General features: G+C 38.4%; 1 protein-coding gene across 5 annotated transcripts; it reads right to left on the minus strand.

The window, feature by feature from the left end:
- Nucleotides 1–597: 597 nt before the first annotated feature.
- tdrd5 (tudor domain containing 5) lies at nucleotides 598–19115 on the minus strand. Of its 5 annotated transcripts, XM_017477378.3 has the most exons (18): nucleotides 18691–19115; nucleotides 17959–18201; nucleotides 16327–16794; nucleotides 14448–14596; nucleotides 13256–13339; nucleotides 13098–13154; nucleotides 12095–12251; nucleotides 10254–10405; nucleotides 9791–10005; nucleotides 9046–9255; nucleotides 8819–8885; nucleotides 8137–8334; nucleotides 5505–5660; nucleotides 5023–5112; nucleotides 4803–4943; nucleotides 3672–3822; nucleotides 2783–2814; nucleotides 2347–2521 (listed from the first exon to the last, which is right to left on the minus strand). In XM_017477378.3, exons 2-18 carry the CDS (start codon nucleotides 18185–18187, stop codon nucleotides 2480–2482), a joined length of 2598 nt encoding a protein of 865 aa, XP_017332867.1. In that variant the 5' UTR covers nucleotides 18188–18201; nucleotides 18691–19115; the 3' UTR covers nucleotides 2347–2479. The 5 variants fall into 5 exon arrangements, with proteins under 5 accessions (XP_017332866.1, XP_017332865.1, XP_017332864.1 ...); XM_017477377.3 differs by lacking the exon at nucleotides 2783–2814 and having other exon boundaries at nucleotides 598–2521; nucleotides 14487–14596; XM_017477376.3 differs by lacking the exon at nucleotides 2783–2814 and having other exon boundaries at nucleotides 598–2521; nucleotides 10272–10405.
- Between the last annotated feature and the right edge of the window lie 90 nt (nucleotides 19116–19205).

Here is a 19205-nt window from a genome sequence, read left to right on the forward strand (position 1 = left end):
GCAGCACCTAAATGTATAATACCCATCCTTTGACAAGATTAATTCTCTTAAAAATGTTCAATCATAAGAAACACATTTTATGACGTTTAAGCTGACTAACGAAGAGGTTATATTAATATTGACATCACTGAGATCGTTTATAAGATTTTATAATGCATTTAAAAAAAGAGAGCGCTTTAACTGTTGCTATTTTTTCTACATATACATTTCATGTCTTCTCTAGTGAGCTTTTATATTAAGCGTCTATCAAGGGCTAAAGCAGCTGTAAACTGTTATGGAGGAAATAGACCTACTTGTGGACAAGTCTTTGGAAATCCAGTGCCATTCGATTACAAATGATTTGGGTTTAACAGGTAGAAGTATAATAATATTTATAATAAATATTTTATTTTGCATTTACTACAAGCTTTTTTTGTATTTTGAATACAGGAAACACCTTTTTTTTTGGTTTTACAATTGTTGACAGCCATCTACTTCATGTGACCTATTATTTTCAGAGCTCTTGTGGAAAAGTACAAGATTTCAAAATTTATTTATTTATTTATTTTTTTTAAAATAACCCACTAAGTTATATCTAACAATTTAAACAAAAAGGAGAAATGTCCTTTCACAAACCTTTTTTTTGGCTCAGAATAAAAAAATTTTTTGTGTGATTTTATTGCTTGTTCCATATTATTTCTCTCCACAATTCCGAGTACTTTAAATAGTTGTCATGTTCCTGTGGTCAGGAAATTCCCAATGGCAACCAGAACACCCTGTATCTCAGATGCATACTTATAAGCACAATACATCACATATGAAACAATGTCACATACCAACGTGGAGAACTTTGAGGACAGTCATTCTTCTTAATCTAGCCCTGGAAATAGTTCACAGCGCCACTTGTAATACTGGTACACTCATGCATGACGGCAGATACGAAACCACAGGGACGATGTGAGATTGGGAGCTCAAAAAGTTGGCTTCATCCCTCACAGATACAGTCTTCACATTAAGTATGCTGAGGCCTTTAGACAGTGCTCTCTAACATCATCATCAAAACGCCACCTAAGAGAATATCTTTCAGTGTTCATTCCTCCAATACAGTACCAGAGACTTAAATTAAGTTTTTTCTTTAATTTCCCACCTGTCTGTAGAAACATTCCTTTAATTGGGTTTAAAGTGGATTGTGTATAATATAATCACACAGGGTGTTCAAATTTTGCGAGAAAATAGACTCAACATGAACCTAGATTTCCACATAAAAAAAACATGTACTATTTACCTTCACCTCATACGTTTTCTTTGAGACTGGAACTCACAGAGCTTAGATGAGGTATTGTCTTTCAGCTCCTTCCTAAAAGGCCAGGCCTCCTGGGTGTCTTGGGGAAACAGACCCATTAAGCTCCCATTAAAAGAAATAATTGGCTTAATGAGGACAATTCAGTACAGGAGGCATTGGTTAAGTTAGCTAAAGGATAAAATTGCTGACCAGGGCCCTCAGCTGGGCTGTTTGTCTGTTTCTAATACAGAGTTATGGATGTGGCTGGATTATTGACATGCTGCTTGGGTAATTTAATCTTCCCCATGGTGCTCATAGGAGCAAAGGTCCTCTCACAGTGAACACTGTGTCACAGTGAATATTGCAAAGACAAAGACAGCAGGACACAGACGAGAGATGTATTCCTGATACCACAACTCATAAAAAAAAAATACAGTTAATTAACACAACCCACACTCCGAGCCTGCAAATGGGAGGGTGAGCTCTCTGTAGATGGATTGAACATCTTTGAGTGCAGGCAAGATGCAACATGAAAATGTTTATAATAACTGATATAGAACAGTTAACAATATCATGTTATGATTTTAAATATTTTTCTCCACTGGAAAAACAAAAAATAATTAGGTCATTTCTCGTCCAGACTTTCAGTGTCTGCCTCAGTCTGATGTTTTCTCCAGACAAGGAAATGATAACAATGCAAAACAATGAACACAGAAACTTACATAAAACAGAAAATCAGATAAAATTGGTACATCAAAAAAACAAAAACATCAATTGAGAATTTTACCGGATAAACAATAATAATAATAATAATAATAATAATAATAATAATAGATCAATACCTGAGAGACATTTTAAAATAATTTATCAGTCACAAACAATATTCCTTTTGTCTCTCACTATGGTTTCATACTTTGTTTGATATTACAGTCTGGGTGGGCTTTTAAATGTTGCCAGTATAAAAGAAAAAATGTAAAACAACATTCAACATAATACAAACACGAACAACTTCTGCATAACTCAGCTTAGCTCTCAACAATCATCTGTAGCTATTTCAGGTCAGCATATCAGACACCAGTATCGGCAGTCGGTTTGTTTAAATTGGTTTATGTGTGTACCACTGGATGAGGCTGGGTGCGGCTGCCATACGGGCTGAGGGGCCCAATGCGAGACGGGACGTGTGGTGAAGCCTATCTCCAGAGCTGAACATAGAAAACATCAGGCTGGAGGGCAAAGGCTGGAACAATACAGCAGACATGCCTGGACCCAAAATAAATAAATGAATGAATGAATGATTAATATTAGTTGAAATTGTACAACAGCATGCACAGAAATAATGTAAGGATAAAAAAAAAAAAAAAAAACAAAGTCAGTATAAACCCACAACAAGTACTTAACCATTCTATCCAGACTATCCAGACATTCAGAAAAATGTTTTAAATTTTGCCCCAAGTAGTGTGTTTATGCTGGGAAATACAGAGAGTTGTATTGAACCATTAATACCCAGAAGTAATAAATCACCTGAAAAACAAGTGTTGATTGCTGAACACTTCCTGCAGGACACAAAATTCCTCTTATACCACAGCAATTTGACACAAGTTTTGATCTATTCAATATCGACATGCCATACGCATTTCGAAAAATCCATTTATAGTTCAATTCATTGCTGTGGAACGTTTGTGAAACAAATTTAGCTTACAAAGTGCTGACACCAGGGACTAATAAATCTTAAATAAACATATATTTCCAGTACACTTCACCATACCAACATTTATAATTTGTTAAAAAACAACACTTTAAAAAAAAAAAAAAATGCATTAGTCTCATTGTTTAAATTATTAGACTCAATTATCTGGAGTGTCCCTGTGAATGAGCTGTTACTATAGAAGCTATAATTTATTACAGTGAACACTAATATAACCAGTCCAAATCAAAGAATTCAACAGCATAAAACTGATCACAAATATCAATTTTAAGAAGCTTAAAAATTCAACACAGTTAAAACTTTATTAGGTACTGGTATGTCTATATATTATATTGTATTGGATGTAATCAGATTAGCAGTGGCACTGGTACAAGTGAATTAGGCACAGCAGTAGCGGTTCTAAAACACTGTTCATTTACTGGCCACTTCATTAGACACACCTACTTTGTTGAGTCTCCTTGTATAGCTCAATTTTGCATGCACTATTTGTTTTAACTGTCCTTTAACTCACGTCTGTTTCTGAGCACAGCACATTGCTGGTTGACACTCAAATGCTTGAAAACCTCTGTAATGCTGTCTTGGAGCAGGCTGTGTGTGGGACGTCACTCTAGCGTACTAAACTGAATTTGCTATGAGACAACCCAACTGCAAACTGCAATCCATGTGCCACATTGGATTAGTGTGTGAAGTGTGTCTGTGCTGTACCAGTGTGGTGGCTGCAGCTGTGGATCAGGCTTGGAGTTTGATCACCGAGTGTGTGCAGGGTCGATGCAGGATTCAGAGTGTGCTTACTCTCCAAAACAGGCTGTGTTTCTATGTCCGGTTTGATAGATGGAACAGGTGTCAGCAAATTAGTCTGCATGACAAAATGGAAACGTTTGCAACAGCATTCAGAAATGGTTCAGCATGGTTCCATTACTCGAGTGGCTACATTTAACTCTGAGTGGTAAGGTAATTGGCTATGAGCTATTTGGCTCATAAGCCCAGGATAGACAAGAAGAGCATGTTCCTTTTTAACGATTCATCAGACAAGCGCAATGCCCTTTTTAATTAACAATTAACTGGGAGGGTGCCTTGAGGGACAGGGAATTACAATGCGTGACAGTCGAATGAGCCATAGGCGCTGATTCAAAGTCGACGGAAACACATCTCTGTTTGGAGAATCAGACAGCATTAAACACTCAAAAGGATGCAAACCGTGTGCAAAGAGAAAATCAAAGAGGAATAACGTACAAGACTGTCAAATTAAATATTAGTATTTGAGTCTGTAATTTTATACATAGCACACAAAATGGAATCCACCCAAACCATGCAAGGTGACAACTGCATAATTTCTATAAACAAATTTACCATGTGGAAAAATACGATAACTTTTTAATGGCATTTTGCTTCATTTTGTATATATGACCACTACACAGGCTATATTATGTCTTGTAGACCCTGCTTGGTGCACTAGGCACCTAATAAAACACCATTTGTGATTAAGCCATAGTGCAAGTGATTCAAAAACACGCGTGTTGGAAATTAGCTAAAGACAAATCACTTTTATGTATATATTTGATTTGTGTTTTATATTTCATAGAAAAAAAAAAATTCATGTGAAAATACAGTACACTGAATTTTTTTTTTCCAGTTCCATTTTTATAGATTAATAAAGTTCAGGAAACACATCCTGATTACTTAGGTAAGTTAACTTTTAGTGAATTTGAATATTATGGAAATTCAGTTATTATTCAAAAAGTGAGATTTGTTCTGACTGTGCCTCAAATGAACTGATTTGAACACAGACTGCACCCACAATCAAAGGAATTTACTAGAGATGAAGATTGTTCTTACATTTGCACTCTTCTCTTGCCCATTCTGAAGAAGTTTGGACTCCTCATCGACACTGGCCTTGTTCGTCCGTCCTTGATCCCAGTTGTCAAAGTTGGCTGAATCTTTATTCAGCAGTGCCTCATATGGGTTAGAATTTTCACCCTGGATCAATATGAATGCACCATGAGCTTGACAAAACAGTATATTAGTACAAGATCTGTGGAATTTTGTCGATCCTGACCTGAGCCACATCAATGAATTCCAGCTCAGGAAGATCAAGAAGAGCCATTTCTTGGCTGTGCTGTTGATTGTCTACACCATCTGTCAAAAGCTGGTGGATGAAGCGCTCAAATTCAGTGTAAATTATTAGTAAACAACAAATATACCCTATTGATTACATACCCGCTAATTAAACATCAACAAATGCGTTACATACTTTTGAGAACAGATCAATACAAGTGATACTCTTGAAGCACAGTGGGTTCTTTGAGCGACAGGTGATATATGGGTCCTAAAAACAGATTGGACTGCCGTCCAATACTGCGTCCCTCTAATTCCTCACTTTACCGTCTCAGCAGAAAGAGGCTGGATGCATGCCAATGGTCCTGAGGACCCGAGTAATTTACAAAGAGCCAGGAACTATCTGGCCTGTCGCCCAGTGCTCCTTCCTGAGGATGTTCAATACATTAAGTAATGGTAGCTACAATAAACTAGCTAATTTACCTTACTGCGTACTGCAGAGGCATCTGGCTGAAGATGTTTAAGGTTTTGTGCATTTGTGACACTAAGAGAAGAAGTCACTGCTGCAAAATGTTCCTTTACTTCATCCAGCTGGCCTTCACCAAGGTAAAAGGTCACAGGGCTCACTTGCTGTAACACCTAAACAGAACCAATGTAGACATTAAAAACAATAAAAACATTTAGAATCATCATCATCGTCTTTACCACGATCATCTTTTATAGATAGCTCATTTTAGGTAAAATATTTATATAAAAAATGTTGAAATTCACAGATCGGCCATAACACTAAAACCACTGACAAGTAAAGTGAATAACATTGATTATTTCATCACAATGGCACCTGACTCCACAAGATCTCTGAAGGTGAGCTGTGGTATCTGGCACCAAGACGTCATTAGCAGATCCTTTAAGTCCTGCAATCTGCGAGTTGGGGCCTCCATGGATCGGACCTGTTTGATCAGCACATCCCACAGATGCTCGATCGGCTTGAGATCAGGGGAATTTGGAGGCCATGTCAACTCCTTGAACAATTATGTTCCTCAAAACATTATTGAACAATTTTTGGTGCATCAGGGCGCATTATCCTGCTGAAATTTGTCACTGCCATTAGGGAATATCGTTCCCATGAAGGGATGGTACTTAGTCTGCAACAATGTTTAGGAAGGTGGTACGTATCAAAGTAACATCCACATGAATTCCAGAACCCAAGGTTTCTCATCAGAACATTACCCAGAGAATCACACTTTCTATCATAGCCAGCATGACGTTTTTCAGCAATTTGTGCTGCAGCTCATCTTGTAGCTCTTCTGTGGGATCGGACCAGATGTGCTAGTCTTTGCTCCCAATGTGCATCAATGAGCCTTGGGCACCCATGACACTGTCGCCGGTTCCCCGGTTGTCCTTCCTGGGACCATATTTTGTAGGTACTAACCACTGCATTCCGGGGACACCCCACAAGACCTGCTGTTTTGCAGATGTTAGTCCAAGTCTTCTGCTTCCAACACATCAACTTAGAAATGACAGTTCACTTGCTGTCTAATATATCCCACATCTTGGCAGGTGCCACTGTAACAAGATTATCAAGGTTATTCACTTCACCTGTCAGTGGTTTTAATGTTATGGCTGATCTGTATTTTAACCTTTTGACTTAAAGCACTTTTATTTAAATCACAACCCGGTAAACACAAAATACAGTTTGTAAATGATAATATTATTTATTGAAGCAAACAATGTTATCCAATACCAACTCGGCCTGTGTGAAAATGTATTTTCCCTCATAGTTACTAATTTCTCAAATCTATTAAACTGCATTCATAATGGGGTTAAGCTGGACTAGATGCAAACAGACCTGATTAATGCAAACCCTGTTCAATCAAATCAACTCTTTTTCAACAGTATGAAGTTGGTTAGAAGCGCTTACCCAGTAACACACTTTGGCAAAGATGAAAGAAATTCCAAAAACGATGAGGAAGAAGGAGATTGAAATACATGTCTGGGAAGGGTTACAAAGCTATTTCAAAGGCTCCGGGACTCCAAAGAACCACAGTGAGAGCCATTATCTCCAAATGGAAAAACTCAGCACAGTATTGGACCTTCCCAGAAGAGGCCGACCTTTCAACCAAAATTCCTCCAAGAGCACAGCAACTACTCATCCAGCAAATCACAAAATAGCCAAGGACAACATTAAAGGACCTACAGGCCTCTCTTGCATCAATAAAGGTCACTGTTCATGGCTCCACTATCAGACAGACTCTGGGCAAAAATGGCATCCATGGAATTGTGGTGAGGTGAAAACCCTTGCTAACCCAGAAGAACATTAAGGCTCATCTGAATTTTGCCAAAACACACCTTGATGATCCTCAAACCTTTTGGGAGAATGTTCTGTGGATTGATGAGTCGAAAGTGGAACTGTTTGGAAGACAGGGGTCCCTTTACATCTTCCGTAAACCAAACACCGAATTCCACAAAAAGAACATCATAATTACGGTCAAGCATGATGGTGGAAGTGTGATGGTGTGGGGATGCTTTGCTGCTTCAGGGTCTGGGCAAATTGAAATAATTGAGGGAAACATGAATTCTGATTTCTACCAGAAAATCCTAAAGGGGAATATCCCATTTTCAATCCATAAGTAGAAACTCACGCGCAACTGGATTATGCACAAAGACAATGATCCAAAGCATAGGAGTAAATCCTAGTTCTAGAAGTAAGTGAAAGACTGATCTCCATTTATCAGAAATGTTTGGTTGCAGTTATTGCTGCTAAAAGGTGTTAGATAACTTTTTTTGCTTCAATTAAAAAAAGTAATAAATAAAAACTGTATTGTGTGTTTACTCCGTTCAACTCTGTTAGATCTAAAACTATTTAGTATGGGATATACACAAAACAAAAAAAATTCAGGATGGGGAAAAATACTTTTTCACAGCACTGTATGTAGTTTTAATATATTTGTAATATATTCTGTTTGTAATTTACACAGATTGTAGTAAAACAGAAAAAACCCTATAATTAAACAAAGGCCAGGTTAAATAAGCATGATTTGATTCTGGTTTTTAAATATAGCACTTAGTTTAGGGGCAATATTTACTAAATACATGAGTGTTATGGATTTCTCACCAGAGTGTTCGTGGCAGCGCAGGCCACAGCATGACCCTCAGCCTGAAGTATACAATGGAAGTAATGGTCCTCCTCAGTGTGTGTGTCACACAGGAACAGAAGCAGGAAGTCATGCTGGTAGCTGTGAATGGCAGCCACCAGGGTGCGGTCATAGCATAGCTTATGGAACGAGCTGGTGGCTTCTTTAGACCAAATACCCTGGGATGAACCAAAGCAGGGTGAAACAAGGAAAATTGATGTAAGGACATTGTGGTATGACATTAAAGTGCAAACTGTATGATTGTTATCCATGTGGGGTTAGTCCATATGAAATGAGCCCAAGATATTTTTTTGACACCATATGGTTTAAAAAAAATTTTTTTTAAAAACACTGTATTGAAATTTACAGTAAACTACTGTATTAGTTTAGTAGATTCATTGTGGAACAGAGCATCCGATAACACTGATTAGCTGCCTGCAGCACCAGTTAAGAAAGAAGACAGTAAATCTCTTCCCACATCAGTGATATAGTTCTACTTGTAATAAGACTTGTATGTAAAATATGCCAAATTCCCTTTTGTTATCATTATCCAGACCACATAGACTTGGAAATCAAGGCTAGCAATAACATGGCCTTGCTTCTCTATATGATTTCAACTGAAAATCAAAATCTATTCTTGGTTGTGTGGTGTTAAAATACTACCTTAACTGGCTTCACTCCAGCAAGTACAGATGGAACAGCTTGTGCTGGAAGCTCAGCATAGCATGACCTAGAGTGAAAAAATGAATTCAATCAATATTATATCTGGCATCATGTTTGAAATACAAAACTCATTTTCTGTTTGTAAAGCATGTAAACATGTAGAATGTTTTGGGGATTTTTGTTACTAATAAAAGCAGGTTATTGCACAAGTGCTATAACGAACTGACTTCAGGAACTGCAGCCTGTTTCTGCTGACAACAGTAAGGTTTCCAAAGTCCACGTAGTACACTTCCACCTCTGTGGCAGTGAGGAGCCGATGGATTACCACCCGGTAGAACCACATGTCTCCCAGGGCTACACAGCACACCTGTCCAGGTCGCACATATGCATCTGGGAGCCGGTAACGTTCAGACACCTCTGGGCAAGAATAACAGCTCCTACAAACAAACATATTCTCTCAGATAGAAAAGTGAAAGCAGCTTCCTAAAAATCACATATCAACCATTAGTCAGAAGTTTAAAGGACATATTTATTCAACCATACTGCAGTAAAGTTGGTAGCACAATCATTTTGGGAAACTTATGATATGGTTGGTTATGGAAAAAAGGCCACAATAAAGGTTGTTTATTAGTTGAAAACATTACATTAATATGCAATAAAAAAAAATAAATAAATAAAAAGTTATTTCTAGTGCTGAGTTTTCTGTATTGACAGGCAACAAGAGGCATTTTCCTGATTGGATGGATATGGGTGGTCCATACCATTAACTTATTAATGTAATAATCCACACCATTAATGTAATAATTTAATAAGGTTTGCAGTGCCACAGAGACCAGAGTTTTAACATTAAACAGATATTTAACTGACAGTTGCCAGAATGTAAGGAGAAAGTTAACATTTAATACAATGTTGACTGTACAACCACTGACCTCACCCTTAAGCCATTTAGATCACTGCAAAATAAAAAATAACCTCATTTGAAACATCATGTTCTCTAGGGTGCGGGCCTCTTGGTCTTCATCAAAGCGGATGTAAAAATGGCTGGGTGACTCAATCCTCTCCACCACGACAGCCACCAGATCTCGGTCTCGCCTCCGAGTGGGAGGTTTCAGCTTCTGGCACCGAAGTGCATCTAGAGGAATCATGGAGGCACAGCTCAGAGCCGTCACTGGGAAAACATCCACTGTCTGAAAGCAAAAACAAAAAAACATTCCTATATGAAAAACAATACTAGCAAACTATAAAGCAAGGTTTCATACAGCCTTGTGTTTCATAATATTCTGGTTGTTGAACATTATTCTTATTTATAGTATTGGCCTTTACAATAGTGATATGAAAAAAAAAATTGCTACAATATGCAAATGAGCCCTTTAACAAATGTTTTATTGTTTGTATACTGTAGTATGTAGCACAAAGATCACCATGGTACTTTGACCTGAACATTTAAAGGCACCCGATTGATGATCTCGTTGGTGATTTCGATCTCAGGGTCGGACTCCGTGGACTCTTCTCCATCATCCCGACACTCCCAGGCCGTCTCACTGCAGTTTAAGTAGTGTCCCTTGGTGGAAGGGTTCAGAGACAACGCTGGAAAATATACACAGGTCATTTATAGCACAGAGTCATTAGTAGTGGGTGTCGAATAAGCTACACTTCTACCAGTCAAGTTTTCCCACCACCTTCAGTTTCTTATGTTTTATTACAGTTTAAACAGTATTAATGGTGTAGACCAAGCAAAATGCTACAGAATAGTAATTAATATTGGAAACATAATTCTTTGTGGAAAAGATTAACGGGCCAGTCTCAGATCCTAGTGAGACTGTAAATGAGTGCTTTATTAAAAAATAGTTGCATTGTGAGGGTAAGCATGTTAACCCTACAGAAAAAAACTCGTACATTGTGCTGGTATTTTGTACAAAACAAAAATTAGAGTGACATATATTTTGGCCTTTTCTGATTAGACTAGATGTAGACTGTTCCAATAAAATAAAGTAATTTGTCATATTTCACAATTCACAGTGTAATTAATAATAAACATCGCGATTCACTTATACCCGGTGGGGCAACTTAGAGACTTTGTTGGAAGATTTAGCAACTTTTTAAACTTTAATTCTAAACTTTTGTGCACATATTAGTGACTGTCTTGAACTCCATATGGCTCTCAAACTATCCTCACAGCTGGAGACATAGGAGTTAACCATCAGTGTGTAATGCCTCTTGCAACAAATCACTGTTCACCATTGATCCTAGTAATCACTGATAACCACTGTATCCCAATGATCAATCACTGATCACCACCGTTTCTCCCACCCTCACACTTCTTCAGTCTACATTTTGATCTCCTTTCTTGGATATACAGCAGTTACAAGTTATAAAAGCAAGTCACCATTACCTTCATGTCTACTCACTCTCATTTTGTCTGCATTTTTTGACAGAAAGTACAGTATTAAACAAATGCGTAAACGTTTAGTTTGTGCTATCATAACCAAAGGTGATGTCTATAAAAAATAAATTATAATCTATTGTTTTCTGTTCTGATAAAACTCTTCCTTCTTCATGTTCCCTAATTTGTAATTTGATATGCCAATGACCATGATGAATAATTAATATCCAAATTATTCTAGCATGCTTTAAGCTACTCTCTTGTGAAAAAACTGTTGCTTTTACCTATTCATTGGTTAAATTTTAGGAGTATTTAAAAACTAAGTCTTTTAAACACAAATGTTACAACATAAGGTGTTCAAAAAGTTTGACTGTGTATATTCTCTGACCACCTGAACAGGAACACCTGTATCCCATGCAATAATCCAGCCAAGTGCTTCAGTTAATCTTCATATTAAACATCAGAAGGGGGGGGGGGGGGGGGGGGGGAGGGGTTGAGATCTCAGTGACTTTGACCATGCATAGTTGTTGATGCTGGATGGGCTGGTCTGAGCATGCATTTCTGAAACTGCTGATCTCCTGGGATTTCCATGCACAACAGTCCCTAGAGTTTACACAGAATTGTGCAAAAAAACCCAACATCCAGTGAGCAGCAGTTCCACCAGCAGAAACAGCTTTCTATTAAAGTGGCCAGTGTTTCTATTAAAGTGGCCAGTGGGTATATATATTTCTGAATCACAGTGTGTAAAACTATGTCATTATATACATGTCTAACACTGACATATCATGCCTGAAATTCTGCTCAAGGTACTATTCTGTTGTGAGATACACCCTAGTTTACACTGTGTTAAGTAAAATGTGGCCAACACACTCAGGTGGAGTATGCAATAGCACCTGGTTGATCATTTGGTTTGAACTCCATAATGAGTAAGTGCTTTGCTCCTTCTTCAGTGCTTGGCTGCACACAGAACGTGTCGCTGAGGGCTCCAACCATCTCGGTCACACTCAGGAAGCCACACTGGGCCAGTGGCAAGTCCTCACCGTACATTTTCTTAAAGTGGAAATCAAACAGAAAATATCTTGGTATTCGACAAAAGGAACAATATTTATACCTAGTATTAACAGTAGCAAGAGACAAACTGACATGTTGCAAGCATGTAACATGGAGCTGCAATTTCAGTGAAACCAACAAGTGATATGGAGACAGTGTGATAAGCGACATCTAAACAGGGATTGGCGATATGACAAAAATGCCATGTGATGCATAAAGAGACTTCTTGGATACATGATATGCATCACAGTACTGTATACAGGACTGCTTTATATATTAAAAAAAAAAAAAAAAAAAACAACAACAAAATATTGTTACAAGAAAAACGGGATCAGTGATGCTTTTATTTAATGTCTACCGAAATACTTAAAACTGAGAAAAAGCTAAAGATTCTAATATATAAACGTTTTAAAGATTCTAAACAAAACTTTCAAATCAGCTGCTTGAAATAAATTTTAAATAAGTTTGTAATAAATTTAAGATGTTTGAAAAAAAGTATCACAATACCTGCAAGTGTATTGAATAATGTATAATGCTATTGATATTATATCATCATATTGCCCAACCCTACATCTAATTGTATATTTTCTCAATTTTATAAAAAACTAGTTATAATGCGTGAAAGGGTTAAAAAACGACTGCCTGCAATCCGGTCCTACTCTATGTCCAGTTCCCATTCCAGAGTACTTGCTGAATCCACCATGTTAAAACGTGTTTAAAGCAAAAATAGTGTTTTTGTATTAATACAGCGGACTGCAAATGTTCGGGCCACTAAAACGTCTTTAAAAAAAGAAATTTTTTTTTTAAAAAGCTGGACTGCCATGTCAACATACTAGTGTAAATTACCTTGTACTCTGTAGGAAGACTGTGAATGGCCATGCCTTGTCTATGCTCAGCGACAACCTGAAAAGATATGCATAAAAACAAGTTATGCAGTAATTATGATTTTTAAAGGTTATATAATTTTTTTAAAGTTCACTAGGGTTCTTGTTTCACAGACCAACCTTTCGAAGCTTCTCCTTCAGCTCCTGACTGACCGTGCCTGCGTCTCCGCTTTCAATAATCCTCTTCCTGAACTCCTCCTCAAGCTGCCACACAAATCCAAGTCCATTTATCAAATATTTCAGAGCATACCAATAAATCTGTCATCTATGTCAATGTAACTGTACTTATCAATGTATTTAAATAACGTATGCTATATTGAAGCAAAGAAGTGGGACAATTGTGACTATCATTAAGAGTGCACTGCTATTCGTAAATACAGTGGCCCTTATTCATCAAAAGAGTAAAGTCATCAGGTACAAAAATTCTGTCACAGTTCTGTCAACCTATGAACTGGATTTGGCTGCATGGAAACAAGAGCCTGTGTTCATTTACATACTGTATCATTGCATATAACATGCCCGGAATACAATCATGCGCATGTCATTTATTTTACATTTATGGTATTTGGCAGACACCCTTATCCAGAGCAAATTACATTTACCTAATTTAAGGGGCTTTCTCAAGGGTCCAAAATACACCCCAAAATTATACAAGTGCTACAATATAAGGAATTCAAATCAGTGCATATTGATCAAAGGAAAATGAGAGGGAAAAAAGAAAGTTCACTGAGGAAGTCGGAAGTCAAAAGGCAAGTAGCTATGTGCTTTTTAGCTGCACTGATAAAGCGGGAGATTACGAGTTCAATGCTTTACACATCCATGATCAAGAGCCTGAGAAAACATAATTGATGCTGCACTCTTAATGGAAAGAATGGCACTCATGTGTACAGTATAACGCAAGTACCACTCTCTTCGTAGCGCATTTCTGAGACGTTCCTTGAGCAGCAGTTCAAAAAGATGCCTGGATTCATGTGCCCTGAAGTGAAAACGTGTTAGTCTTCACACTTACTGGTTGTGCATTAGAAAAGAATCAAATAGGGGGTTAAATTTTTATTTATTTTTTTAAATCTCTATGGCATACAAAAATTTAATTAAATAAAAATAACAATACTGAAAACGAGTAATTTATAATTACAGTCTGGGGACTAGAAGTTGTTTTGACTATCAACTATAAGGAATAAGGGCCAGTGTGAAATGACGCAGATTCACTCTATGTAACACAAGTATTATTAAAATCACAAAAAATAACAAAATCTTGGGTTGTCATTGTAAAGTGTAAATGAGTTTTTTGGGGAAAAAAATTAAATGGAACCTTTGCAACAGACTTTTCAAATGACTTTTCCTGCATTACAAGAGTGGCAGGTTCAATCTCCTGTATTCTGATGGCTGCAGTGTTTTTGGCTTTCTGCTGGGCTTCAGGGTGGATATTGCTGAGCATCGGCGTTTCTCGCAGCACTTTTGCTTAAACAAATAATTATTTCCATTTTCATTAGCACATAACAGTTACGGTGCAATGCTGCATCTATTTCAGCTATATTATGTTTTGCATGTTAGAAGGAGATACACACACACACACACAATTAAAACCACCTCCCTAATATTGTGTAGGTCCCCTTGTGCTGCCAAAACAGCTCTGACTCTTGAATTTCTTTAAGTTGTTTTGTTGGAAGCAGGAAAAATGGACAAGCATAAGGATTTGCGTGAATTTATCAAGGGCCAAATTGTGATGGCTAGACGACAGTCAGCGCATCTCCAATACAGCAGGTCTTGTGGGGTGTTGCCAGTATGCAGTGGTTAGTACCTACCAAAAGTGGTCCAGGGATGGACAAACCTATCTGGTCCGATTCCACAGAAGAGCTACTGTAGTACAAATTGAAAAAGTTCATGCAGGCTATGAGAGAAACGTGACAGAACACACAGTGCACTGCAAAAGTGCTGCATATGGGGCTGCGTAGTTGTAGACCGGTCAGAGTGTCCATGCTGGCCGCCAAAAGCAATGGGCCAGTGAGCATCAGAACTGGACCATGGAGCAATGGAAGAACATGGCCGGGTCTGATGAATAACATTTTCTTTTACATCACATGGACGGCCAGGTGTGTATGTGCTGCTTACCTGGGGAAGAGATGGCACCAGGGTGCACTATGGGAAGAAGGCAAGCTGGTGGAGGAAGTGTGATGCTCTGGGCAATGTTCTGCTGGGAAACCTTGGCTCCTGGAATTCATGTGGATGTTACTTTGACACGTACCTCCTATCTAAACACTGTTGAAGACTAAGTACCATCCCTTCTTGGCAACAGTATTCCCAAATGGCACTGGCATCTTTCAGCAGGATAATGTGCCCTGCCACACTGCAAAAACTTTTCAGGAATGCTTTAAGGAACATGAAAAGAGTTGAAGGAGTTAACTTGGCCCCCAGTTGGACAGACAAGTCTAATCCATGGAGGCCCCACCTTGCAACTTGCAGGACTTAAAAGATCTCCTGCTAACGTCTTGGTGCCAGATACCACAGCACTCCTTCAGAGGTCTTGTGGAGTCCATGCCTTGACAGCTCAGAGCTGTTTTAGCAGCACAATGGGGACCTACACAATATCAGGCACATGGTTTTAAAGATATGGCTGATCAGTGTATATACAACCCAAAAATTCCCGGAATTTGAATGTGGTGTGTGCACCTAAGCGATTTTACATTGAAACATACACACAGAACTGGGTCTTGCTCCATGACAATGTACCTGCACTGTCAACCAAGGAGTTTTTAACCAGAAACAATGTGGTCTCACACCCACCATATTGCCAGATCTTGCTCCTTACTTCTTTTTGTTCCTGAAATTAAAAATGACACTGAAGGGGAAACGAATCCAGGGGAAAAAAAAAAAAAAAACAAAACGCAGGAGGCTCTAGACATGATGACGAAAGATAGCTACAGGAAATGTTTCCAGGAATGGGAGAAATGCTGGGACAAGTGTATCGCATTACAATGAGACTACTTTGGAGGAGATTAAATGAGAAATGCTGTAAGTTTTATAACATTTTGTTTTTTAACAATTCCGGGAATTTTTGCATCCCCCCTTGTGTATTCAGACTGACTGATTTAACTTAGAAGTCTAACTAACAGTTTTTACCTTAAACAGTATATGTATATGCTGGAATACAAACGTCATCTGCCCAGACACAGAGAATTTTATTAGCTTACCTGAGTTAGTGAACACTCTGGATATTCCTGCAGACTGTTTAGGGAGTGCAGCAGTACTACTGAGCATTTGTTTGACTTGTGTGACTTCAGTCTTTAGTACCAGCTGTGACCCTATGCGAGTCTGCCTCACCGTGATCATGTCCGAGGCAGCTGCCAGCATCTCAGCGATGGAGTAGAAGCCATAGTGTGCGACATTGAGAGACCTGCCGAAGCGGATTGCATAGCGCATCTCCAGCTCAGAGAGCCCTATGGGGCCATGAGTGAGTAACTGCCTGAGCTGTGAGCGCAGCTGAGCAGGGAGAACAAGGGGAGCGTGTCCTCGACGAGGGAGGACAAATGAGTGCTGCTGATAGCGGGAACGTGATGAGAACAAACCCGTGTTGCCACTTTTTGACTTGGTTTTGTGCCTATGGTTCTGCTGCTTGGAGACGAGCTCTTCGATGCCTCTTGTGGTCTCATCTCCAATTGCTAGAAGCAAGAAGATTATAAACAAGAAAGCACAATTTTTGACTTACTCAGCAAGTCTTATCTGACACAATCACAAAATATTTAACAGTGACAGACAATTTGGACAGTTGACAAGAAACAAATACAAAATTATGATGGCACTGAAACATTAAAGGAGCAGTGTGTAATTTTTACATATTACTAAAATTTTTTTTTTAGACCTTAGTGTAATTTTTAGATTTATATCTTGCTGACTGCAAGATGAATTGCAATTGCGATGAAAACACGATCATCCTTTTCATCTACCCAACCGACCCCACATGCTTGCTGAAACTACATATGCCTCACGAGTTGCCTCTTGGTTCTACTTGACCGCAGAGCTAATTTTTGGGAAAAATGTAAGCAAAGCCATAAAACCCTGCATAAACTATACTTTTGTATCACAAAATTGTGCATCGGTTTTTCTAAGATATCTTTAAAAGTAAACCATTATTATAGATCTAAAAACACTTCAAAACAATACAAAGGTTACCTCTACATATCAGTCATTAAAGAAATGGGCCAACAGTCTTCATCTTGTGGACAACGGTCCAGATGCAGACCCAGCATAGCATTTCAGTGAATTAAGCTGGGCGTTCAAAACATACCCTAGCAGAAGCAATCAGTGTAAGAAATTTAAATAAATAAATAAATAAATAAATAAATACACACACATTATATATATATATATATATATATATATATATATATATATATATATATATATATATATATATATATATATATACACACATACATACACACACACACACACACACAGGTCCATAAGTATTTGGACAGTGCCGCCATTTTTGAAATTTTGTCTCTGTACACCACCACAATGAATTTGAAATGCAATCAAGATGTGATCGAAGAGTAGACTTTCAGCTTTAATTCAAGGGGTTTAACATTGCATTAAATCGTTAGGAATTACAGCCATTTTTGCAGAGTCCCTCCATTTTCACAGGCTGAAAAGTAATTGGACAAATTAACAATCATAAACATAATGATCATTTTTAATATTTGGAGGCAAACCCTTTGCGGTCTATGATGTGAAAGAATTAGTTTGCTCCAGAGTCACTTTAACTGACTACTATCCAACCTTGTAAAATAACCTGGGTGACTGAGAACACTGACAGGTATTACCTTTTAACACTATCGTGCCATTGAGGGCATAGTAAACGTACACGGCATCAGGCATTTCCTTGACCATGTCCAACACAGAGCGAAAACCAAGGACTTTGAGTGGCATGGGATGGCCCAGCATGTTCTGGTAGTCGTTCCTGAGCTGCTCTGGAGAAAGGCCATGCTTGGAGGAGATGAGGAGAGAGCGGATATCCTTCTTCACACTTGAAAGAAGCTTCTCAGGATCCATTATCACACATGACACTAAGGACAGAGAGGCTACTTAACAGTGGGGGCTTAATCAACATTGTATCTCAAGGAACATTTGTTATTTAAACACTAATACATTTCACATTTTATTTTAACTTCATTTCATCAATGTCACTATGACATGTAAACACAAATATCAGGGTGGCACCTGACGTGGCTATCATCTGTCTAAAGTTAGCTACTGGAACTAGCCGAGGAATTCAATCATTTATTAACGTCTAACTATACTGCTAGCTTACACACCCTTATATGTGCTAAAACTGCATATATGTGATATATATTTGGGGGTTTTTTTTAAGAAAAAGAAAAGAAAGAAAATGATGCTGTAAAATGACCTGGCTAGCAAAACAAGCCAATTTTGTTCTAAATACCTTACAACACAAACGGACAGGAACCGCGTCGCTAGCTAACTCCAAAATGTGTGCTTCTCAAGCGGATGATTAGCTTCGAAGAAACTTGACGGCTTTTTCTAAGATCGTTTACCTCTTACACTTGTTTTCCTGGAGTCCTCAAAATCTCTGTTTCTGCTACTCAAGCATTAACACCTTTCTTTTCGGGGGGGGTGGGGGTTGCAACACTAGCGGTGTAACATTGACTCGACAGTTAACCCAGCTGCAGTACAGAAAACTCCGACCAGGCTTGAGTCACTGCATTGTGGGAGAAATTACCCACATGATACTGAGCGTCATTCTCCCTAACACTGAACTTATCCCCTAAAACACTTTATTAAAAAATTGAGCTGGGTGGACAGCTTTCTAATTGCATTTCTAATTGAAACCTCGGGGCGGATGTTTTCTCAGGCACTAATAACAGAGGAGAAGTGCTCCATCAGCAACTCTCCCTCTCCCTCACTCACTCACTCACTCTCTGTCTGTCTGTCTGTCTGTCTCACTCACTCACTCACTCACTCACTCTCTGTCTGTCTGTCTGTCTGTCTGTCTCACTCACTCACTCACTCTCTGTCTGTCTCAGTCACTCACTCACACATTCATTCTCTC

Source organism: Ictalurus punctatus, chromosome 10 (genome assembly GCF_001660625.3).
Source record: "Ictalurus punctatus breed USDA103 chromosome 10, Coco_2.0, whole genome shotgun sequence".
Taxonomy (NCBI): Eukaryota; Metazoa; Chordata; class Actinopteri; order Siluriformes; family Ictaluridae; genus Ictalurus; species Ictalurus punctatus.